Source organism: Stegostoma tigrinum, chromosome 38 (genome assembly GCF_030684315.1).
Source record: "Stegostoma tigrinum isolate sSteTig4 chromosome 38, sSteTig4.hap1, whole genome shotgun sequence".
NCBI lineage: Eukaryota > Metazoa > Chordata > Chondrichthyes > Orectolobiformes > Stegostomatidae > Stegostoma > Stegostoma tigrinum.
Window position 1 is genome coordinate 22513952 of NC_081391.1, and position 19189 is coordinate 22533140.

A 19189-nucleotide genomic window follows, 5' to 3' on the forward strand; every position below is an offset into this window, starting at 1 on the left:
CTGAGACTTAAGATGCTTAAACGAAGGGTCCAGCCTGCCAAGTGGAAAAGATTTGTCCAAGAGATCAGGGACAGTAGGTGCCTGAAAGAGCTCCCTCAGATATAGCTGTTGAAAATTCCCACACAATATCCATTTTGTTTGCTCTTTGCAGCCTACAACACAAACTGTTGTGCTCCTGTAACTGCCAGTGAAAATGGGAAGAGGCCATTCAGTTAGATCATTGGCTGATCTGTTCTTCAACTTCCATTTTCCTGCCTTAGGCAGCAAGTCCACAGAAGTGCAGGTTAGGTGGATTGGCTATGCTAAATTGCTTGTAGTGTCCAGGGATGTGTAGATTAGGGGGATGGGTCTGGGTGTGATGTTCTGAGTCTCGGTGTGGACTTGTTGATCCAAAGGGCCTGTTTCCACACTATAGGGATTCTATAATAAATGAAAACTGGAGCTATTTAAATGGAGTGGGCATGGGACAGTTCTAAGGTGCAATGAACTGCCCAGGAGCAGTGGTTAAGAGACCAACAATCAAAGTCAACGTGTTTTAACAATGGCAGGAGATTCTGGATTCTGTACTGATGGGTTCTTCTTCCCTTTATTCAGGTGACACCCATAACCTTCAAACTGTTGCACGAACTGGCACATGGAGTGGGAGCCTCCTCACTGCATGGTGATTCTATCAACCTCCAGCTCTCCGATCCCCTCTCCTCCTCCAGCTTCCTGTTCATACTGGACCAGCACATGGATATCGAGTAGGCTGATTGTCTCCCCCTTGGGCAGCCTGCCTCCAACTACCATTGCTGAGTCAGCGGTGACAAGCGGGAGGGACCATATTTAAATGAGGCATTAATCCAGCGGATGAGGGTTCGAATCTCTGTGGTGGGGGCGTGAATGGCTGGAATGATAAAAATTTGGAAAGAAAAATAATCTGCCCATGGTTTAAAAAAAGTGATTGTGAGATTGTTGGATCGTTGCGAAAGCCCTGTTGATCCATGTGTGGTGATAGAATGGGAAGTGAGAAAGCCTGGACCTAAACACGACTCCAGTCCCACACTTGACTCACAACAGCCCCTCTAAAATAAGCCCCTTGGTCATACCACGCTGCCAACAACATGTCAGGAAAGCCCACGGGAGGGGCAATAAATGACAAAGAAAGGTCAAAGTGTTCCAGAACAAATCAAAAAAGACATGAAGGAAATAAGAAGGGGTTAGGTACCAGTAATTGAAAGCCAAAGCAAGTCAGTGACCATGGACAGGGAAAACTCCATTCTGAAGAGGCTGCTGTGGAAATGTTGACATATTTGTGTAAATGATGTGCCTACCTTCCCATGGGAAACCCTTTTCTGAGTTGGGTTTGGCTGAATCCCTGGCACCATGTCAAGAGGAGAAAACTGCCAAAGCAGCCAGTTTTTAATTTCTGACTGTGGGTTTTGATGGTGTATTTAATTTGTGATTTCCCCATGAACAAGGTGAAGTTTCAAACGCAGAAAGCAGTGTGCTTCTAGGGACAGATCTGCTAACAGCATGCATCTGAAGCAAAGGTAGACATGCGTCATCCCTACACCAGTCAAGCAGAGCCTGCTGCTGTAGTTAAGTTTCCTCCAGGCATTTAAAGCAATCTCAGATTTGTTCTTCACTATTCCGCACAACACTGGGGCACAGTGGTCCCAGCAGTGAAGTAAACATCTACCTATGGGGACCTGCCCCGCTCACCCCTCTCACTAGCTCAGCGTTGGTGAAGCCAACACTGTTGCCCTAGTTGCTAGCCCAAAGTGAACTAGGCAGAGCGGGCTAGGCAGAGGGAGGAGAACTAAATGAAATAAGATGCTGTCTCATGCCTCCTACTATTTTTCAAAGAGGCAAGCACTCCTGTTCTGTAACAATCTGACTTTTATTTTTACAATATTCTCAATAACAGGCAGATACATACAATATTAGCACAGCTGATGGAGCACAGGAGCTGTCTACACAAACTGACCACCACCCCGCCAATCCAACAATAACAGGCGCATTATCGCTTCTGGGTGGGGATGACTGTTCAACTGGAATTTACTTCTCTTTGGACAGAGATTCAGACTTTTACAATAATTTCATTTTGCCTGATTTTAGCAAGAGCCATGCTAGGTTGAGGGAATTGGTGTTTTTTTTTTCCAAATAATTGTCCATTCCTTCTCTCTTTGGCAATTGATCTTTGCTTGGGTGTCCAGTTCATCCAAAGCAGCACCATTGCTTACTCCCCAGTGATTTATCTAGTCATTGGTGCAGTGACATCAGATACTGCCAGTCACATTGGTGAAAGGACACAGTAGGATGTATAGCAAGGATAACAGTTAAAACTCCCAAGACATTTCACCTCCTTCAGCTCAGCAAATCCTAACATCAATGTGTTCCTCATTTCAGCAGTGCTAATACTGTTGAATAGTTTTCTTTTTATTCAGGGTGGGAGGTGTGGAAACATTAGGGCAGACTCCCTCAACTGCGAATATAAACAGCCCAAATAAATTAGATGTTTTACAAAACATTTTGTCCAATTTTCTTGAGGCAGTGAGCTTATTTCTCTTAACTAAAAAAAATTGGTTTTGATGAGATACTGTAATTTCACAAGGGGGACCCTACTGCCTCCTTTTAAATGTGCATTCTTTATTATCTAGTATTTAAAAAGGCCAGCAAAACCCCAAATATCAATATATATATACTCCTTGGGTCAGTGAAACCTGCTTTGGTTCCACAGACACACACACAGACACACACACAGACAGTCTCATTCATCAAATAACCATCTTTCAACACACACTCACACTGGCAAATCCATCCAGAAATATAGACGACACCAAACACAGTCAGACAAAGGCTGGTAACGTTGCGCTGTCACCACACAGTCTCTCAGCCCACCCTCCCTCTCCTCCCCAGCTTCATCACCTCCCCCCCCCTCCCCCAAACCCACTCCTCGAAATAACAGTATGTACAGGACACAGCCCCAGCTCAAATCTTAAACCCAGCTCCTTATCACATTGCCAGAAATGATATAAAGCAGGTCACACATATAAGACGACTGCACTTCTTTGCACCTTTGAGCTAGAGACTCTTCCTGTGCAGAAACTAAAAAGCAAATTACAGCAACAGAGTCAGATGTGGCAAAACAACCTTGAGGTGCGCAACTGGGTTGCGTTGCCTGAGTTAATCCCGTATTCTGTAACATGATTGGCAGCAGATTGAAGGGGGGGGGGGGGTAGAGATGGGAAGGGGAATAGTGTACTCTTACTGACTAAAAGCACTAAAATTAAAACAACAGTGTTGCCTAAATTCTCTCTCAGAAACCTGGAGAGCCCAGGGGGGTGGGGGTGGTCACAGTCAATTGATTGCCCAAGCTTACAGTAAAATATCTGGGTTCAAAATCTTTTACTTTTTTTTTGGTTGGAAAAGTAATCGCAAGAAATTGCAAACTAAAGGCATTCCTTCATTCTTCACGAGCATTCCTCAATTCTCTCTTGGGGATGAGACTCGTAACCCTGGGTCGCAGAGTTCACCAGAGAGTCTAAACAAGTTTTTCCAACGCTTCTGTGGACTTTGTGCCTAATGCCTGACACTCACAAATGGCTGTGGGGGGGTGGGGGGAGACAGTGGTGTGGTGCTATAACAAAAATGGACATGTGTAATTGGACAGTCCCTAATACAGAGTAAAACAGCCTCATTCTCCAAGAACCAGCACTCACTTTACAACAGTGATTCGCAGTGAATGAAAATATTTGGCCACAGATGCCTCAAGGGCCACTAACTCCAGTATCAGGTGGATGGCGAACATAAAAGTACCCAGAGACTACGACCTTGAGACAGTGCTCACCAGTACAATCCTCATTATTTCCTTAGTTAAAATGCACAAATGAAAATTCTTAATCAATTCACCCCTGCCATTTTCCAACATTGTACTATACATGTATATATATATACCTTTTTTTTCCAAAAGAGTAAAGAATAACATAGACATCAACAGGAAAAATCATTTCTCTCTGATACATCGCCTTCTCTCAGAATGGCTGACTGCGTAATATTGTTTATTACCATTTAAAAGACAGTGCAGCTGTATGGAATTCACTGACCTACAAAAAAACTTCATGCATGAAGAAAATGGGAGAGGGAGGGAGGGAGGGAGGGAAGGGAAGGGAAGGAAGAAGGAGGAGGACAAGGAAGAGAAAAACAAACAAAAATCAACAGGACACGAGAGAAGATGAGAAAGCTTGCCAGTGGCTCCTATCTTATATACAGCCATCGGGGATACAGTAAACAGTTCTCAAAAGGTTCTTGTTTTGTCCTTTACTTTCTAAGAATATTCTGTCCCCTCCCTCCCTCCCCACCCCTCAGCATTTCATTAAAAGTGTCCCAAGTTTCTTACATCTAATTCAGGATCATTAGGCACTGCCACAATGACATAAACCCAGGTACGTCAGAATGACTTACTAAAGTTTTCTTTTTTAAAAAAAAGTCTTCACACTTATTAAAATGAAAATAAAAGGAGGTGCGCAAAATTATTGAATTCTGGTAAATAATAAAAACTGTCTCTCGTTCCTGTTTACGTCTGTGCTGCCGCTTTTCCATGTTTGTCTAACTTCCCAGCCTCCTTCCCATTGCTCTGGCGTCCTCCTTCCTCTGGTCTCTTGCTGTGCCTTCGTGCATACTTGTATTTCTCCACATACGCTTTCACCAAGTTGGCAACTTTGACGGGGTTGATTTCACCACTTTTACTGTGGCAGATCTGTAGCAGAGAGAGATGAAATGAGTTTGGGCTGGTGGTGGATGCCTTAGGTATGTAATAAGACCTGGACATCACTTGCATTAAATACTGTGGCCACAAGAACAGGTCAGAGAGCGGAGAATGTGCAGAGTAACCATCGACTCCAAAAACCTCTCCACTGCTAAGTCAGGAGTATGGTGGAACATTGTGAACTTGCCTGAATGTGTACAGCTCTATGAACACTCAAAGAGCTAGGCTGTTGTGGGATTGGGCCAAATTCAGTGGGCAAATACATAGCAGCTGTAGTATGATGTGGGTGAATGTGAGGTTATCCACTCTGGTAGCAAAACAGACAGGGAGATTATTATCTGAATGGTGATAGGTTGAGAAAGGGAGAAGCATGACGAGACCTGGGTGTCCTTGTACACCAGCTACTGAAAGTAGATGCAGCACATGGTGAAGCTACAAAATGGTTATGGTGATCTTCACAGCTAGAGGATTCGTGGTTAATGACTTGCTGCAAATGTACAGGGTATTGGTGAGACAACACCAGGAGTACTGTGTACAGTTTTGGTCTCCTTATATGAAGATGGTGGTTCTGGCCATGCAGGGAGTGCATTGAAAGTTTACCAGCCTGATTCCTGGGATGGGGGTGGTGGATGAATGGAGAGACTGGATCAGTTAGGGCCATATTCACTCAAGTTAGAAGATGAATGAGGGGGTTTACATACAAACCTATAAGAATTTGAACAGAATTAGACAGGGTAGACGCAGGAAGCATGTTTCTGTTAGCTGGGGAATCCAGAACAAGGGGTTACAGTCTAAGGGTAAGAGGTAAACTTTTTAGGATTGAGGTGTGGCAAGATGTCTTCACCCAGGCAGTGGGGAGCCTGTGGAATTCTCTGTCACAGGAAGCAATTGAGGCCAAAACATTGAATGTTTTCAAGAAGGAGTTAGATATAGCTCTTCGGGTTAAAGGGATCAAAGGATATGGGGAGAAAGTGGGAACAGGGGACTGAGTTGGATGATCAGCCATAACAGTGTTGAACGATGGAGCAGGCTCAAAGTGCTGAATATCCTACTGCTGCTAATATTTTCCATATTTCTATATCTCTAGAACAAAGCAGACCATCTGAAGCCATCTACAAGATGCACTGCTGCAACTCATCATTGGTCCTGCTTGTACCTATATTTTTTAACCACTTAGGACAGAAACACCGCCACCAGCAAGATCCCCATAGACAACATTCTGACTTCAAACTATATTGCTATTCGTTCACTGTCACTGGTTCAAAATCCTGGAACTCCTTTCTTAGCAGCATTGTGGGTCTAGTTACAGCACATGGATTGTAGCAGTTCAATAGACAACTCACTATCACCGTCTCAAGGGCAAAAATGCATGGGCAACAAATGCTGGCCTTGCCAATGACACTATCATACAAACAAATAAAAAACACTGTAGCAGGGTCACGTAATAACCCTGGGCTCCTCTTCTGCAGCAAATGGCACCTTAACTTCCTTATGCGATTATGGGGCTCATCAGTAAGTGATGGAGCAGAAGGATACAGACATAATGGTTAAGGGGACAAGTTGTACAATATGGAGTCAGCATTGAAAGTGACGAAACTCCTCCTTGCCTAAGACTGGTGAATATCTACTGCAGAGAGCTGGGATGCTCAGGCCGTTAATAAATTATAAATATAAGGGTTGGGATTTTGGGTACAAAGAGAATTAAGGGTATGGGAAAATGTGGGAAAGTGAAGCTGAGGTGGATCAGTCTTGATCTTGATTAAGAATGCAGTGGGGCTGGCTAGTCTTCTCCAGTTCCTACTTTCCATGTTTTAGACTGGTTTGCCTTGCCTCTGCTGTCAATTCCTCCTGAGTACGAGCATTACCCTCTTTCGTCATCAGGGGTGACTGTAAATTACAAACCCTCACCAATTTAAGAGTTCCCCATCACAAAATTCTTGCCACGTTTGGTGGAAGAGCGAGTCTTGGGAGTATATTCACCATTAATAACTCTTATTACATCATCTCAAGCTACAACCAATATCAACTGCTCCTTCACAGTCACTGGGTCTGAATCCTGGGACTACCTCCTTACCTGCACTGCGGGTCTCACCACCAACTTCTCAAGAGGCAGCTAGGAACTGCAATAAATGCTGGCCTCCCTAATGAAAAGGTGATGACTTTCTTCAGAAACCAGTCATATTCAGAAGGCCAAAACTATAAATTGCACAGCTGGGGCTCTGGCAGGCAGGGGCCTTTAGAAACGCGGATCCAGTAAAGTTTATTTTTATTCTACAGGAGTAAATTACTGCAGATGCTACAACCTGTATTGCAAATAATTAAATGCTCGTGATCACAGCACATCTACAGATGCTGCCTAACCCACTGTGATCGCCAGCAATTTTTGTTTTCAGTTATTTTTATTCGGCTTCAGTTCTAACACTTAGACCAAGAGAAAGGGAATTACTGACTGATAAATTTTGGATTGAGTTGGGGAAGGGTGTTTTAATTCTCACCATTTTGTGTCGCTGCAGAAAATATTCATTAACAGTTGTGAAGTGCTTACCTTGTGTACTGCTTTGCGGAGAATATCTTTGTAATCATCCTTGTTGATCTCCTTTTTCTGATAGAAGGGTTTGATGGCCAGTTTCACCTCCTCCACTGCACGCTCCTGCGTGTGCAGCTTCTTCAGGTACTGTGACCAGAGGAGAAACACCATCAGCATGCACCCTCTCTCAGGGAAACATCTTGCTTAGTTTGCCCAACTAGCTCAGCCCTAACTGGGCAATCCTTCTGTGAGCTAGCACAGACTGGTTAAGCATGGGCATGTTTTATAACACTACATACATCATCGATCCATTTTAAAAAAAAACTTGTACTGGATGGGGTGCAGAGGAGATTTATCGTCTGAATGGAGCATTTCAGTGATGAAGAGAGGCTGAAGAAGCTCAGATTGTTTTCTTTGGAGCAGAGAATATTGGAGGGAGACAGGGGATCCTCATAGAGGTGTGTAGGATAATAAGGGGCATGGACAGCGTGGATAGGAAGCAGCTGTTCCCTTCAGTTGAATGGTCCAGAACAAAAGCGCCAACTTTTAAAGAGAAAAGCCAGGGGTTTCGAGGGGATTTGAGGAAAAGCTTTGTCACCCATAAAGAGCTGGGGGTCTGGAATGTACTGCCTGGGAGGGTAGCTGAGGCTCATGAGCACTTGAAGGGTCATAACATTCAAGGCTGTCGGCCTAGTGTGGGCAAGTGGGACCAGAGTAGGGAATGGTCTATTTCACGCAGTACAGACACGATGGGCCGAACAGCCGTGCTGTATGATTTGGGAGGAAACAGACAAAGTAGAAAGCCTATCCATTGCTTTTAACCAAAACCGCCTTGTGGGAAAGATCCAGTGTGGATAAGGAAGTCAATGAGCTGCGGATGATAAACAGGAATGGAAGGTGAAGGATAGAGGGAAAGATAAAGAGTGGGCAACAAGATAGAAGAAAGGAGCCAACAATGAGAGAGAAGAGTAGAACAATCTTATAGTCTGCAGCAGTTTGAAGAATAAGAGTTAATCTTGTTGAATTATGAAGAGGGATTGTCAGGGTAGAACATGAGAAGTTTTTTTGCCCCTGGCTAGACCCCCATCTCAGGAAAAGGGCTTACACTCTTCAGGACTGATATCAAGAGAAATTTCTCCGTGCAGAAAGTTATGAGCCTTTGCCATTCTATGCTCAAGGCAGCTGTGCATGTGGTTAAGAACATCCATGAGAGAGAGACAAGAGGCACAGCGAGACAGGCACAGCGAGACAGGCACAGCGAGACAGGCACAGCGAGACAGGCACAGCGAGACAGGCACAGCGAGACAGGCACAGCGAGACAGGCACAGCGAGACAGGCACAGCGAGACAGACACAGCGAGACAGACACAGCGAGACAGACACAGCGAGACAGACACAGCGAGACAGACACAGCGAGACAGACACAGCGAGACAGACACAGCGAGACAGACACAGCGAGACAGACACAGCGAGAGAGAGAGAGTGTGTTTTTTGGGCCTAGGAAAATCAAGAGCTATGGGAATAGCAGGGCAGGCTGGAGATGAGGGTGCTGATCTGTTGTGGTATTTAATGGTGGAAAATGCTCAAGGGGACATTTAGCTTACACCTGCAGTTTCATATGGTCTTGCGAATTGTTGGTTAAATGCTGTGTCAAAACAGTGTGCTCATTTGGATGAAGGAGAGGGGCTGATTCAGTGCGTCTGGTGGTGCCTCACAAGTACAGCTTGTTTGGGGTGAAGTGTTGCAGGGTTTTTCATGAAGTTGCCCTTGCCTGCTGTTATGCCAATGGCCTTACAGGAGAGTAGTAACTGTAGGTTGAGGGTATGAAGTTGACCAGTACTAGCTACCTATCCACTCAACCATCCCCCACCTCACCTGTGCTTGTATCAAAAATAAGAAATAGCATTCTTTGTACATGGGCCAAACATGGGGCACTTCAGTGAGGTCATGCAAAAGTCTTACCCTGTCACTGTCCATATTGCTGTCAGTGCTGGCGGTCCCTTCCACCTTGCTGGGCTCTGTGCTCTCCAACGTGCTGTACAACTTCGCGGAACTGGTAGTCGGGGGCTGGACTGTAGAAACCGACAGTGTAGGCAGCCCTGCTGAGCAGCCCAACATTGACAAGGAGCCTTGGCGGAGAAACCTGGGTGCCGGCTGGCTGGCAGGAAGGTGGGAAGAGAGGCTGGTCGACACTGGCGGTACAGGGGGTTTAGTCTGGCTGAGAATCTGTAGGGCAACAGAGTAGTTAGAAAGGATGCCTCGTAGGCTACTGAGGTTTCTTCAACACAAGTGCTTACAGATTGCAATGTCACGATACTCAGAGCCGTTATGAGGCACAATTCAGACAATCACACACCGCAGAAGGCCATTTGCCCCGCTCGTGTGTGCTGGCTGGGAAAGCCTTGCTCTACTGGCCTCTCACCAGGCCTCCTCATTTCACCCAGACCCTGCAAATTTAATGTATTAAAAACAAACAAAACTAAAAGTTCATGTCAACTTGCCTCAAAATCATCTAATTCTTATTGCTGGCATTACAGCCACCATCTTCATCAGCAACTAGACTGGTAAAAACTGATGGGTCCATGATCACAGAAAAACACCCCAAACTGAGCCCATGGGGCAGGAAACCAAACCTCTGCTCTTTCTTGCAGAGGATCTGCATTGACATTTGCTGCTCTGAATCGACAGTGGCAGTCCTGTAGAATTCCTGCCTCTGAGGCAGCTTGGATTAAGGCCCAAATCTAGAATATGAAGGTGAATTCATAACATGGCCAGATAAGTTGATTTATCAATCATTCCAACACACACCAATGGCTGGGGGATATGAGCGGTGCAGATTTCTGATGGAGAGAAAACTGGAACCTCATTATGCACAGCAGGCAAAGCTGCAAGCTGCCATAGCAACTTGAGACTCCCAGAGTGAAGTGTAACACCACCATCACACTATCAAGTGCAATTTAGGTACAATATCAGATTCTTTTTCCAGGGAAATGGCTCCTGAAATGTTCCTCAGAGCAGTGAGGAAGCACTGACACTTCAGTAGACAACACACACATCGTGAAAATTCCCAGTCAATTGCTTCACTAAGGCTTGTGGCCTCAACTAAAGAAAGATGCAGTAGCAGTGTATGTGTATTTATGCAGATGCAGGAGTGGTAATGCCCCCTGACTGGTTACCCAGAGGCTCAGCCTATTGCTCTGGAGGGCTGTGGGTTCAAATCCCAACACTGCAGCTGACAGAATTTAAATCAAATTCATAAATCTGGAATTTAGTGCTAGTCTCAGTCATGGTGACCATGAAGCTATGACTCATTGTTATAGAAACTCATAAAACACATGTGCTTTGGGGAGGAAAATCTGCTGTCTTTATTGGGTCTGGCCTACATGTGATTTCAGACCCACGGCAATGTGGTTGACTCTTTTGATCCCTTCTGAGATAGTCAAGCTCGCCACTAGTTAAAAGGGCACTTAGGGATGGATGACAAATGCTGGCTTTTGCCAATGATGTGCACATCCCATGAGATAATAAGAAAAAAACTTTATTCAGAATTAACTGCTGTGTCACTCATCAGAGAATCTAGATGTAAAATATTTGGAGCTGACAGTTTGGGTGATATTACCTGGGTGATTGCTTGAATAGAATCCTGGGCCTTTGCTCGATTGGCTTCCTCCATCTTGAACAGCAGTGCAGTAACTAAGAACCAAAACACAAAGGATCATGTTCCAAAATTACACTGTTCAAGGCACAAATGGCACTCTCAGAACTGAGTAACCAACAGCAGTACTATCGCCAGAGGCTGCAGTCAACACATTACTGGCCCAACAGAACTTTCACACATGCTCTGGCTGCTCTCCACAGCATGTAGGGATTTGGGCAAAGTTTGACCACTTTTTCCTTGACTGGAATTCCCAGTGGGGCTGCACTGAGCAGAGATAGAGAGACAAAGGATAACGTTGGCTCAAAAGGTAACTGGTTAAATACTTGAAGGGAGAAGAAATTGCTGAGGAAAGGGCATCAAAATAGGATGAACTTGATATCGTTACCAAAAAGCCAACCTGGCACAATGGGCCAAATGGCCACCTTCTGCAATACTTTCTTCTATTATTCTGAGCAATTAAACAAGTGAATATAAATTTCTTCTGCTGGTGGCAGCAAGAGGCACAAGTCAGTATGGTGATCAATGTTGGAAGTGGCTCCTCAAGTTAGACATTCATCTCATCTACAACATATGTCTCAACAGTTTAAAAATTCAGGCTGTTTACTATTGCCCATAACACACACAAGCACAAATCAGGGTCTTGTAGCACAGTGATAATGTACGTCTTTGGACCAGAGAGTCCAGACTCAAGTCCCACCTTGGGAATGGACAATGCCCAAACAGGTTAATTAATTAAAATAAAGGTATTTCCTGTCTCTGACCTCCATTTGATTTTATATTTAAAAAAGTAACCATTCAGTCCATTGTGTCTGTGTGCGTGTCTGTGTTTCAACATGTTGATTGTCACCTCCCTAGCCATAGATTCTTACGAAGAAAGAGAAGACCTTTTTAAAAGGGGAGTGTTTAACTTCTCATGGATGATGCCAAGTGACCTGCAAACAAAAAAGTAGGCATCAAAGAAAACCCCACAAATGCCATGTTATTAGCAATGTGCAGAATGAACTGATCTTGGGAAATAAAATATCAACTGTGATACAACCTACAGACAACATTCCATCTCAAAGGTCCATTGCTCTATCCTGGAGCTCTACCTGACCAGATAAGGGTCAATTGTCCAGCTGATGTACACTCTGCAGGTACTGGCCATGGCCAGTACGGTTGCCTCTCACACTCACATCTATGACTTCTTGCCAATGTGCCTAGTCTGTTGAGTCCTTTTAATTCAATGTTTCTGACTGCCACTGAAGTGAGATGAAACTCACTGAAGTGAAACTTGCGTGCAACAGGAGATGAGGCCTACCCAGGCACATGCAAACAAAGCATCGGAACGGAGTGAGACAAACCCAAAGAAATCTGACTGGGAGACTTTCCCAAAAGCAATCTCTCAATGGAGACATCAGACACCATCTTTGGCATGTTAAGCCTCATGCCAGGCTGAAATAATACCTTGAGGAGACATCAGTGAGAGGATGAAAAAAAAACCCACTGATCTTAAGAATGGTTCCTTTTCTAACACTGGATTCATTTTCAGTTCAACCAGAAATGCTTGCACGGCATCCTGAAACACAGAATCATTCAGCTTGGTTTTGTGTGGCACATGGCCAAAGACAGACTTCATTACGACTCCTCACCAAGACTATGCAAAGATCACTTACGTGCTAACATTCCTCCACCGGTTTGGAGATCCCACGACAATGGTTTGCTCGGTGCTCTCGGCTTGTCTCCGTTGACCTTTGAAGTGTCGCTGTGCTCATGATAGTCCTTCTGTTGCTGCGGAGGGGGTGGGGGAGGGGGCGGGTGGGCAGCTGGCTCCTTTGGTGTGAAGGCAGCCTCCAAGGGTTGAGGGGCACTCTCCGAGATCTGAGAGAGGGGAGACAGCCCCTGCTCCACCGTGTCCTTTGTTGGGCTTGGGAGGTTGACCTTGTCGTCAGACTTCTCCGACGAAGACCACGACAGCTCTTCCTTAATCCTGAAGGGACTGGACTCTTTGCTGCTGCTACTGCTGCCACTGTCAGTCGCTGCCTTCTTCAGTGCTGTTTTCGGCTTGGCCTCCTTCTTCTTTTTCCCAGAGCCCTTCACCTTGGTGCCAGCTGTTTTTGTTTTCTTGGCTGTGGAACGGGGCTTGGTCACGGCCTTTCCTTTTGGCGCGCGCGAGGCCACGCCTTTGCTCTCTGAGCTGTCGACTCGGTGCCGGCCAGGCTTTGAGTCATGGATCTGGTCCTCGGTCTTCATGAATGGCGATCTGCTCTCCTTATCGCGGCTGAACTTCACGCCAATCAAGCCTCCCCCTTTCCCACGGTCATCCTTCATTGAGGCAGCGCAACTCACCCCGTCTCGGATTAGAACAGCTACTTTGGATTGGAGCTTCACTTTCCTCGGCACCTGTTTGCTTTCCTTGGGCACAGATTTGATCTTCTTCCCAGACTGGCCGCCAATCAAATGCTCTTTGCCCTTCTTCTCTGCCTTCAAGCTATCTGACCCTGTTGTCCCCTTTTGCCCGTCAGTCAACTTTTTCCTTCGCTTCTCTTTGCCCGACTTCTCATCTGCATGAGCTCGCTTTCGGTCTTTGACTTTGAGGAGCTTTGTACCGGTGTCTCCTGTTCGATGGCTTTTCTCGTGACTGCTGCGCCTCTCGTTCTTGCTCCCTTGCCCCTTTCCAGGAACTCTGCTCTCTGGCACATGGTCCCCAGCCTCAACATCAGAGAAACTGTTCTCAAAGCCCAACTCATCTGAGTCGTACATGGCTTCCCGGTTTGGAGACAGAGCTGCTACCTCCATTGGATCTTCTTGGTCTTCTAAAGACTCACCTGGATTCACAGTAATGGTCCTGGTAATTGAGCGAGCTTTAATTAAGATATCATCATTGTTCAGTTCTTGAATGGAGGGAGGAACCACTATTCTGCTGTCCCGCCTTCCTTTTGCAGTCTTCTCGTGTTTCTTTTCACTTGGGGGGTTTCTCTCTCTACTTCTGTCCTTCTCTTTCTCGCTCCTTTCTTTTGATCTTCTTGGAGAAGGGCTAAGTGCTCTCTTCTCCCTCTGTGACCGCTCTTTGGACCTGGACCTGGATTGCCTCCGGCGTTTCACTGCTTCCGGCTCCCGGTGTTTCTCTTTCTTCCTCCTTTCCTTCCTTGACTTGCTGCTTGACCGGGAACGATGGAATGACCCGCTCTCTTTTGACTGGTGCACACGGCTTTTCCACCTCTCCGCAGAAGCCCTCAGAGACCCGATCGCTGATACGCTAGTGCTGTTGGATGGTGACCAGGATCTCGATCTACGATGCTCTCTCGAACGTGTCCGAGACCGAGATACCTTATGGCGTGACCTGGAATTTGACCTCCTTCGCTCCCAGGATCTGGATCTGGATCTGGATTTTTTGCGATGGATTCGCAACCTGTTTCTAGACGAGGATCTTTTACGTTCCCTCGAATGGGACCTGGATCGTTTTCGATCTTTTGACCGAGCCTTTTTGTGCTCTCTCTTGTGCTTTTTCCGGCTGCGGGAGCTGGATTCTGAATGCGACCCAGACTGGGTCTTGGACTCTGCTGGCGACCTGGACTGTTTCACAAACCTCTCCCTCTGCTGGTTTGTCACTTTTCTCCGCTGATCCACCTTCTTGCGCCCTCCGTCTGCTGAGTTCTCGCCCAGATCTATCTGCAGTGCCCCTTCATCAGAATCGGCGTGCAGAGATATAAAATCATCTCCTTCAACTCCCCTCAGACGCTCAAAGATTCGTCCGCGACTGCGAAAGGTTCTAGCAGGGCTGAAGTTCTCTTCATCTTGCTGCACGATCTCGCCTTCTTCGATTTCAGAGTCTTCGTATTTACGTGCATCCTCTGGCCATTTGGAAACATTCACCGTGAAAACAAGGTTGTCTTTTCTTTCAACCGTACGGTGGGATTTGTGGTGATACCTGGAGGCAGAAGCAGATTTACTTTTGTGCTCTGCCTTCGAATGCACTTTGGAATCGGATTTATCCTTTCGAACCACTTCAGTTCTTGACCGCTGCCTCGATGCAGACTTGGATGTGACGCGGCTGCTCGAGCCTGACTTTGCCTTTAACCGATTCTGGGATTCCAGCGATTCCACAGGCTCAGAGATGGTTCTTTCAGTGTTTTTCTGATACCTGGGAGCACCGAGCGAATCTGCATCTGTTTCTTGTTTAGCTGTTTCCAAGGGGCCAGAAATAGTCTTTGCTTCAAGACCCTGTTCTTTTGTGTGTTCATTTTTCCAAAGGTCTCCCTCCTGCAAGGAGCGGACTAAGACTTCTTTCTGCGTCGACTTCAAGGAAAGCTTCAATGTTTCATTCTCAATTTGTAAACTGGAATCCGGACTCTGCATTAAACTGTAATCAATTCCAACTGGTGACAGCAATGGCTCCTCATCTTCAAACATTGCATCACTAGTTGCCTCTCTAGCCAGTTCATTTTGAGACTGAATATCATTTTCTGAGTCAATAGATTCAATTTCTTGTTGAGAGACGGAGTCCAGCTGAACATTGATCTGCAGTTTGGAGTCACTTTCAAATTCATTTTTGATTGCACAGCTTAACCCTTCTGCAAAACCTGTCCGGAGTTCAGATTCCAAATCTCTGTACTCGGGGGAGCTGTAGAGCTCAGGTTCTAGACTGGATTTGACCACGTTCCCACAGTCAATCTGCAGTTCCACGTCTGACAGGGCACACGTTGTTGATTCCGGTGACTGGTCTTCTTCGTACTCAGGACTCTCACAATCCTCTTCTTCAGTTAGTCCCGCATCACTAACAATTTTCAGCTCACCTTCTGAATCATCTCCTAATGGACTTAAATTGTTAGAACTTGCAATGGACCCTGTGGGATCAAAAGGGTCATATTTCTCCTCATCCTCTTCCTCTTCCTCAGCTTCCTCCTCACCATCATCCAATTCAATCCTGTCTTTTGGAGAAAAGTCACCACCCATAAACTCTCCATTGACGTTCTCCTCATCAGTTGGACTGAATGGGTCATACGTATCGGGCCCCAATCGACTGTCAGAACAAGTAATCCGATTTGTAATGTTCTGCTGGCAAGGGACAGAGCTGGACTCAGCCTTTTCTGGACATGTTTGAGACACACTTGATGAACTTGACTGGTTCCCTGAGTTGGAGCACCCACCTCCATTCAATGGTCTTTGCCGACCATTTGAAATACCACTGCCATTCCCAAGAACCAGGCCCCAGTAGGCTCCTTCAGAGCATTGAGATCTCTGGGAATCACCCACTAGCCTTTTTAAAGGAGAGTCTGATGATTTTTGATCTGTGTTAGGATTTGCAATTTCACCAAGCCCGCTGCTTCTCTGAGATAGGCAGCTGAGCTCCATGTCCAACAGATCCAGTTTTCTCTTCATTCCCAAATCCTTATCTGGGGAGAAAACTGGGGTTCTGACGTCTTTAGTCACTGGCTGACTATCTATCTCTGTCCTTAGTTCTGTGTTTCTCATTCTAGAGATCCCCAAAGTTTCAGTTTCCTCTAGGCTGCTCATGTTCCTCAGCAAGCCTGGTCTCAAAAGTTCCAAGGATGCTGGTGACAACACATATCGATCCAATAGATGCAATCCTTTGTTTGTCTTTTTAACATCATGGGACTCCACAGATGGGGTTGCATAGTCTCTTATGCCGGACATACCACCACTGCATAAGCAATCTCTGTAAGGTAAAGTTTCTCCCAAGATGTTGTGAAATGGTACTCTCTGTGATGAAGACGGAAGGCTGGCAGACACTGCAAGGAGAAACGCAAAACATACATCAGCAACGGACTCATCAGAAGCCATCTCTTTACATACATGCAATGCCCTCACCTCTTTTTTTTTCCTGTAGAAGGTGACTTCTACTTGTCTGCAACTGCATGGTAACAGTCCAGATCCTTACCAAAGATGTCAGACTTTGTGTGAAAACCAAGGAAGTGAATGTCGGTGATCCAATTGACCACAGAGAGCTCTTAATTCCACCCTCACCAGAAGGCACCAAACACATCGTTTGCTGTTGGAATTATTACATGTAAAACACCTATCCCAGGGACTTTGAAGACAAATGAAATTTTCTGACTGCACACTTTGGTTGAAAACAGCCATCTCAGTGGAGACCAAGAATTGAATTGAGGTCTTTCTTGAATCATATAGTTTAACACCAGAAAATATTTGTCTTCTGTTAAATAATTGTACAGGAGGAATAATATTAAAATAATATTAATTATTTTAATGTAGATTTCCATGATACTTAACTAAATGTAGTCCATGTAAAACTTATGGTACAGAAACTAGCCTTTTATATGTTGTGACTATAATAGCTCTGTGGAGCCTATTTATTTGCACAGAGTCATCTTCAGCATGTAAATGTCAAATTAACAGACCACACCATGTGTAGTGAGTGGGGAAGGGTCGATGCGGAGAACCATGGTATGGTTGAGATGAGAAGTGTGAATGGTTTCAAAGGGAAGCTAGACAAACAGAAAAGGAATAAAAAGATAAACTAGGCTGACATGAAATACGTTGGAGCAGGCTTGCATACAGCATAAGTGCTAGCATCGAGGGGTTGGGCCAAATGGCTTCTTTCTGTGATGTAAATTCCATGTAATTCTGTACACCTGCCCTTGCCAATATTACAGTGCAACAAATAATTCAATGCTGAACTGCAACATTCACATCTTGAGGGTAGCATGTGAGTGGTGCAACACGCTTTGCAGGTCTACCTGAAAGATATCACAGTGCATCAACTCAGAGTGATACAACCTAATGACAGGTGTCAATCACCCTGAGTCATTTCCTTTTCAGCAGGGTGGGGATGGGGGTGGGGTCGGTGGAAAGGAAAGAAAAAAAAGCCTTTCCCCACCTGACTTTTTGTATCTCCAGGCTCGATCTTTCTTAAGCGTAAACCCTGGGTGATGCACAACGCGGATCCCAAGACTGGAGATGCCATCTTCTTGCAGGGCGCTTGTAGCCTCCGTGCTTTCCGACTCCAATCTACTCCTAGGAACACACCAATACAGAGGTTAAAGAACTCCAGGGATAGTAGGAACTGCAGACAACTCCCACTGGAGCTAAGTTTAACCTCATGGAAACAAAGACCACTAACTTAACCAATCAAATGTACTCACAATCAAGGAGCTCCTGACCTTGCACCATGTTGCCTACTAAAAAATGACAAGTACCATTTCTCTCATGATGCAGCGTATTCAGGAAATATCCAACGTGGAACTGTGCATTTCAGTAATAGAACGCAAGCATTCGGCCCATAACAGCAAGATGCGTTTGTATAGGACCTTTAACCTAACAAAACATGCCAAGCTGCTTTGCAGCAGCTACGCAGAGCGATAGGTCAGATGGAAGAGGGGGGTTTTAAAGAAGGAAACTGAAGTAGGACGGAGACAACAGAAGGCACAGCTACCAGGGAGGTGATGAGATGTAACAATTTCACAAGGCCTGAATTACAGGAGTGCAACTGTAGGATTGCAGGGTCAGAAAAGATTCCAGCTATAGTGTATTCTGTTATCTCATTATGCTGTGGTTGAGTGGCACCTTAACCTCATCTAACATTGATTCCAGGACATCCAAAATTTTGTAGAACAAAAGTCTATCAAGCCCAATTCCGAAATGTACAATTTGTTTCCAACTTAGGAAGTTTTATTTTTAGGAGAGGAGGGAGAAGAGAGTTCCAGATTTCCACTCCCCAATGTGTGAATGTTTGCATCCTGACATTGCTCCTGAACTACTTGGCTCTTGTTTGAAGATTATGTGCCCGTGTTTTGGACTCCTCCACCCAGAGAAAATAAACTTTATGTACCCTGATCAAATCCTTTAGTCAGCTTACACACATCAGTCACACATCAGTAGCATTTTTTCTATTTCCTACACCAGTTACTCCAAAGAATTTGAGGTGAAACAGTCAGTCACTGTGTTGAAGTGCGAGCAGTTTGTTTATATAGGTTGTCTATAGATTCTTTCCCTCGCTATCTCTGTAATCTTTCATACAGCTTTATCACTGCACTCTTCAAAATGTGGACTTTTGATTTTCATCTTTGATCTTCATCACTGATGGTCATGCCTAGGTCTTAAGCATCGTGCATACGTTTCTGAAAATTACACCTTCCAAACATCCAACTATCTCCTTATGTAACTGCTGTGAAACACTAGGTTTACTGGGTTATAGGTGCTATATAAATATGAGTCATTGCAGTTGTGGTTTTACTGGGCAGCACTCTCACTTCTTAGTTTAAGGATTTGTGGATTCAACTCCTCACTCAAGG

The 19189-nt window shown here is 45.2% G+C and overlaps 2 protein-coding genes across 5 annotated transcripts in view; one reads left to right on the forward strand and one right to left on the reverse strand.

Annotated features, from left to right (window-relative positions):
* irf3 (interferon regulatory factor 3) overlaps nucleotides 1-5790 on the forward strand; it is a 28986-nt gene extending 23196 nt beyond the window's left edge. Inside the window, exon 9 of the mRNA XM_048521621.2 lies at nucleotides 595-5790. Within this exon, the coding sequence (XP_048377578.1) occupies nucleotides 595-747 (153 nt within the window). The 3' untranslated portion in view covers nucleotides 748-5790. The remainder of the gene's footprint in view (nucleotides 1-594) is intronic.
* scaf1 (SR-related CTD-associated factor 1) overlaps nucleotides 1878-19189 on the reverse strand; it is a 40658-nt gene continuing 23346 nt past the window's right edge. For all 4 annotated transcript variants that reach the window (XM_048521620.2, XM_048521619.2, XM_048521616.2 and 1 more), the window contains 6 exons: nucleotides 17776-17912; nucleotides 12590-16666; nucleotides 10896-10969; nucleotides 9239-9502; nucleotides 7296-7424; nucleotides 1878-4741 (listed from right to left, as the gene is read on the reverse strand). In XM_048521620.2, the coding sequence (XP_048377577.1) occupies nucleotides 4559-4741; nucleotides 7296-7424; nucleotides 9239-9502; nucleotides 10896-10969; nucleotides 12590-16666; nucleotides 17776-17912 (4864 nt within the window). In that variant the 3' untranslated portion in view covers nucleotides 1878-4558. The remainder of the gene's footprint in view (nucleotides 4742-7295; nucleotides 7425-9238; nucleotides 9503-10895; nucleotides 10970-12589; nucleotides 16667-17775; nucleotides 17913-19189) is intronic.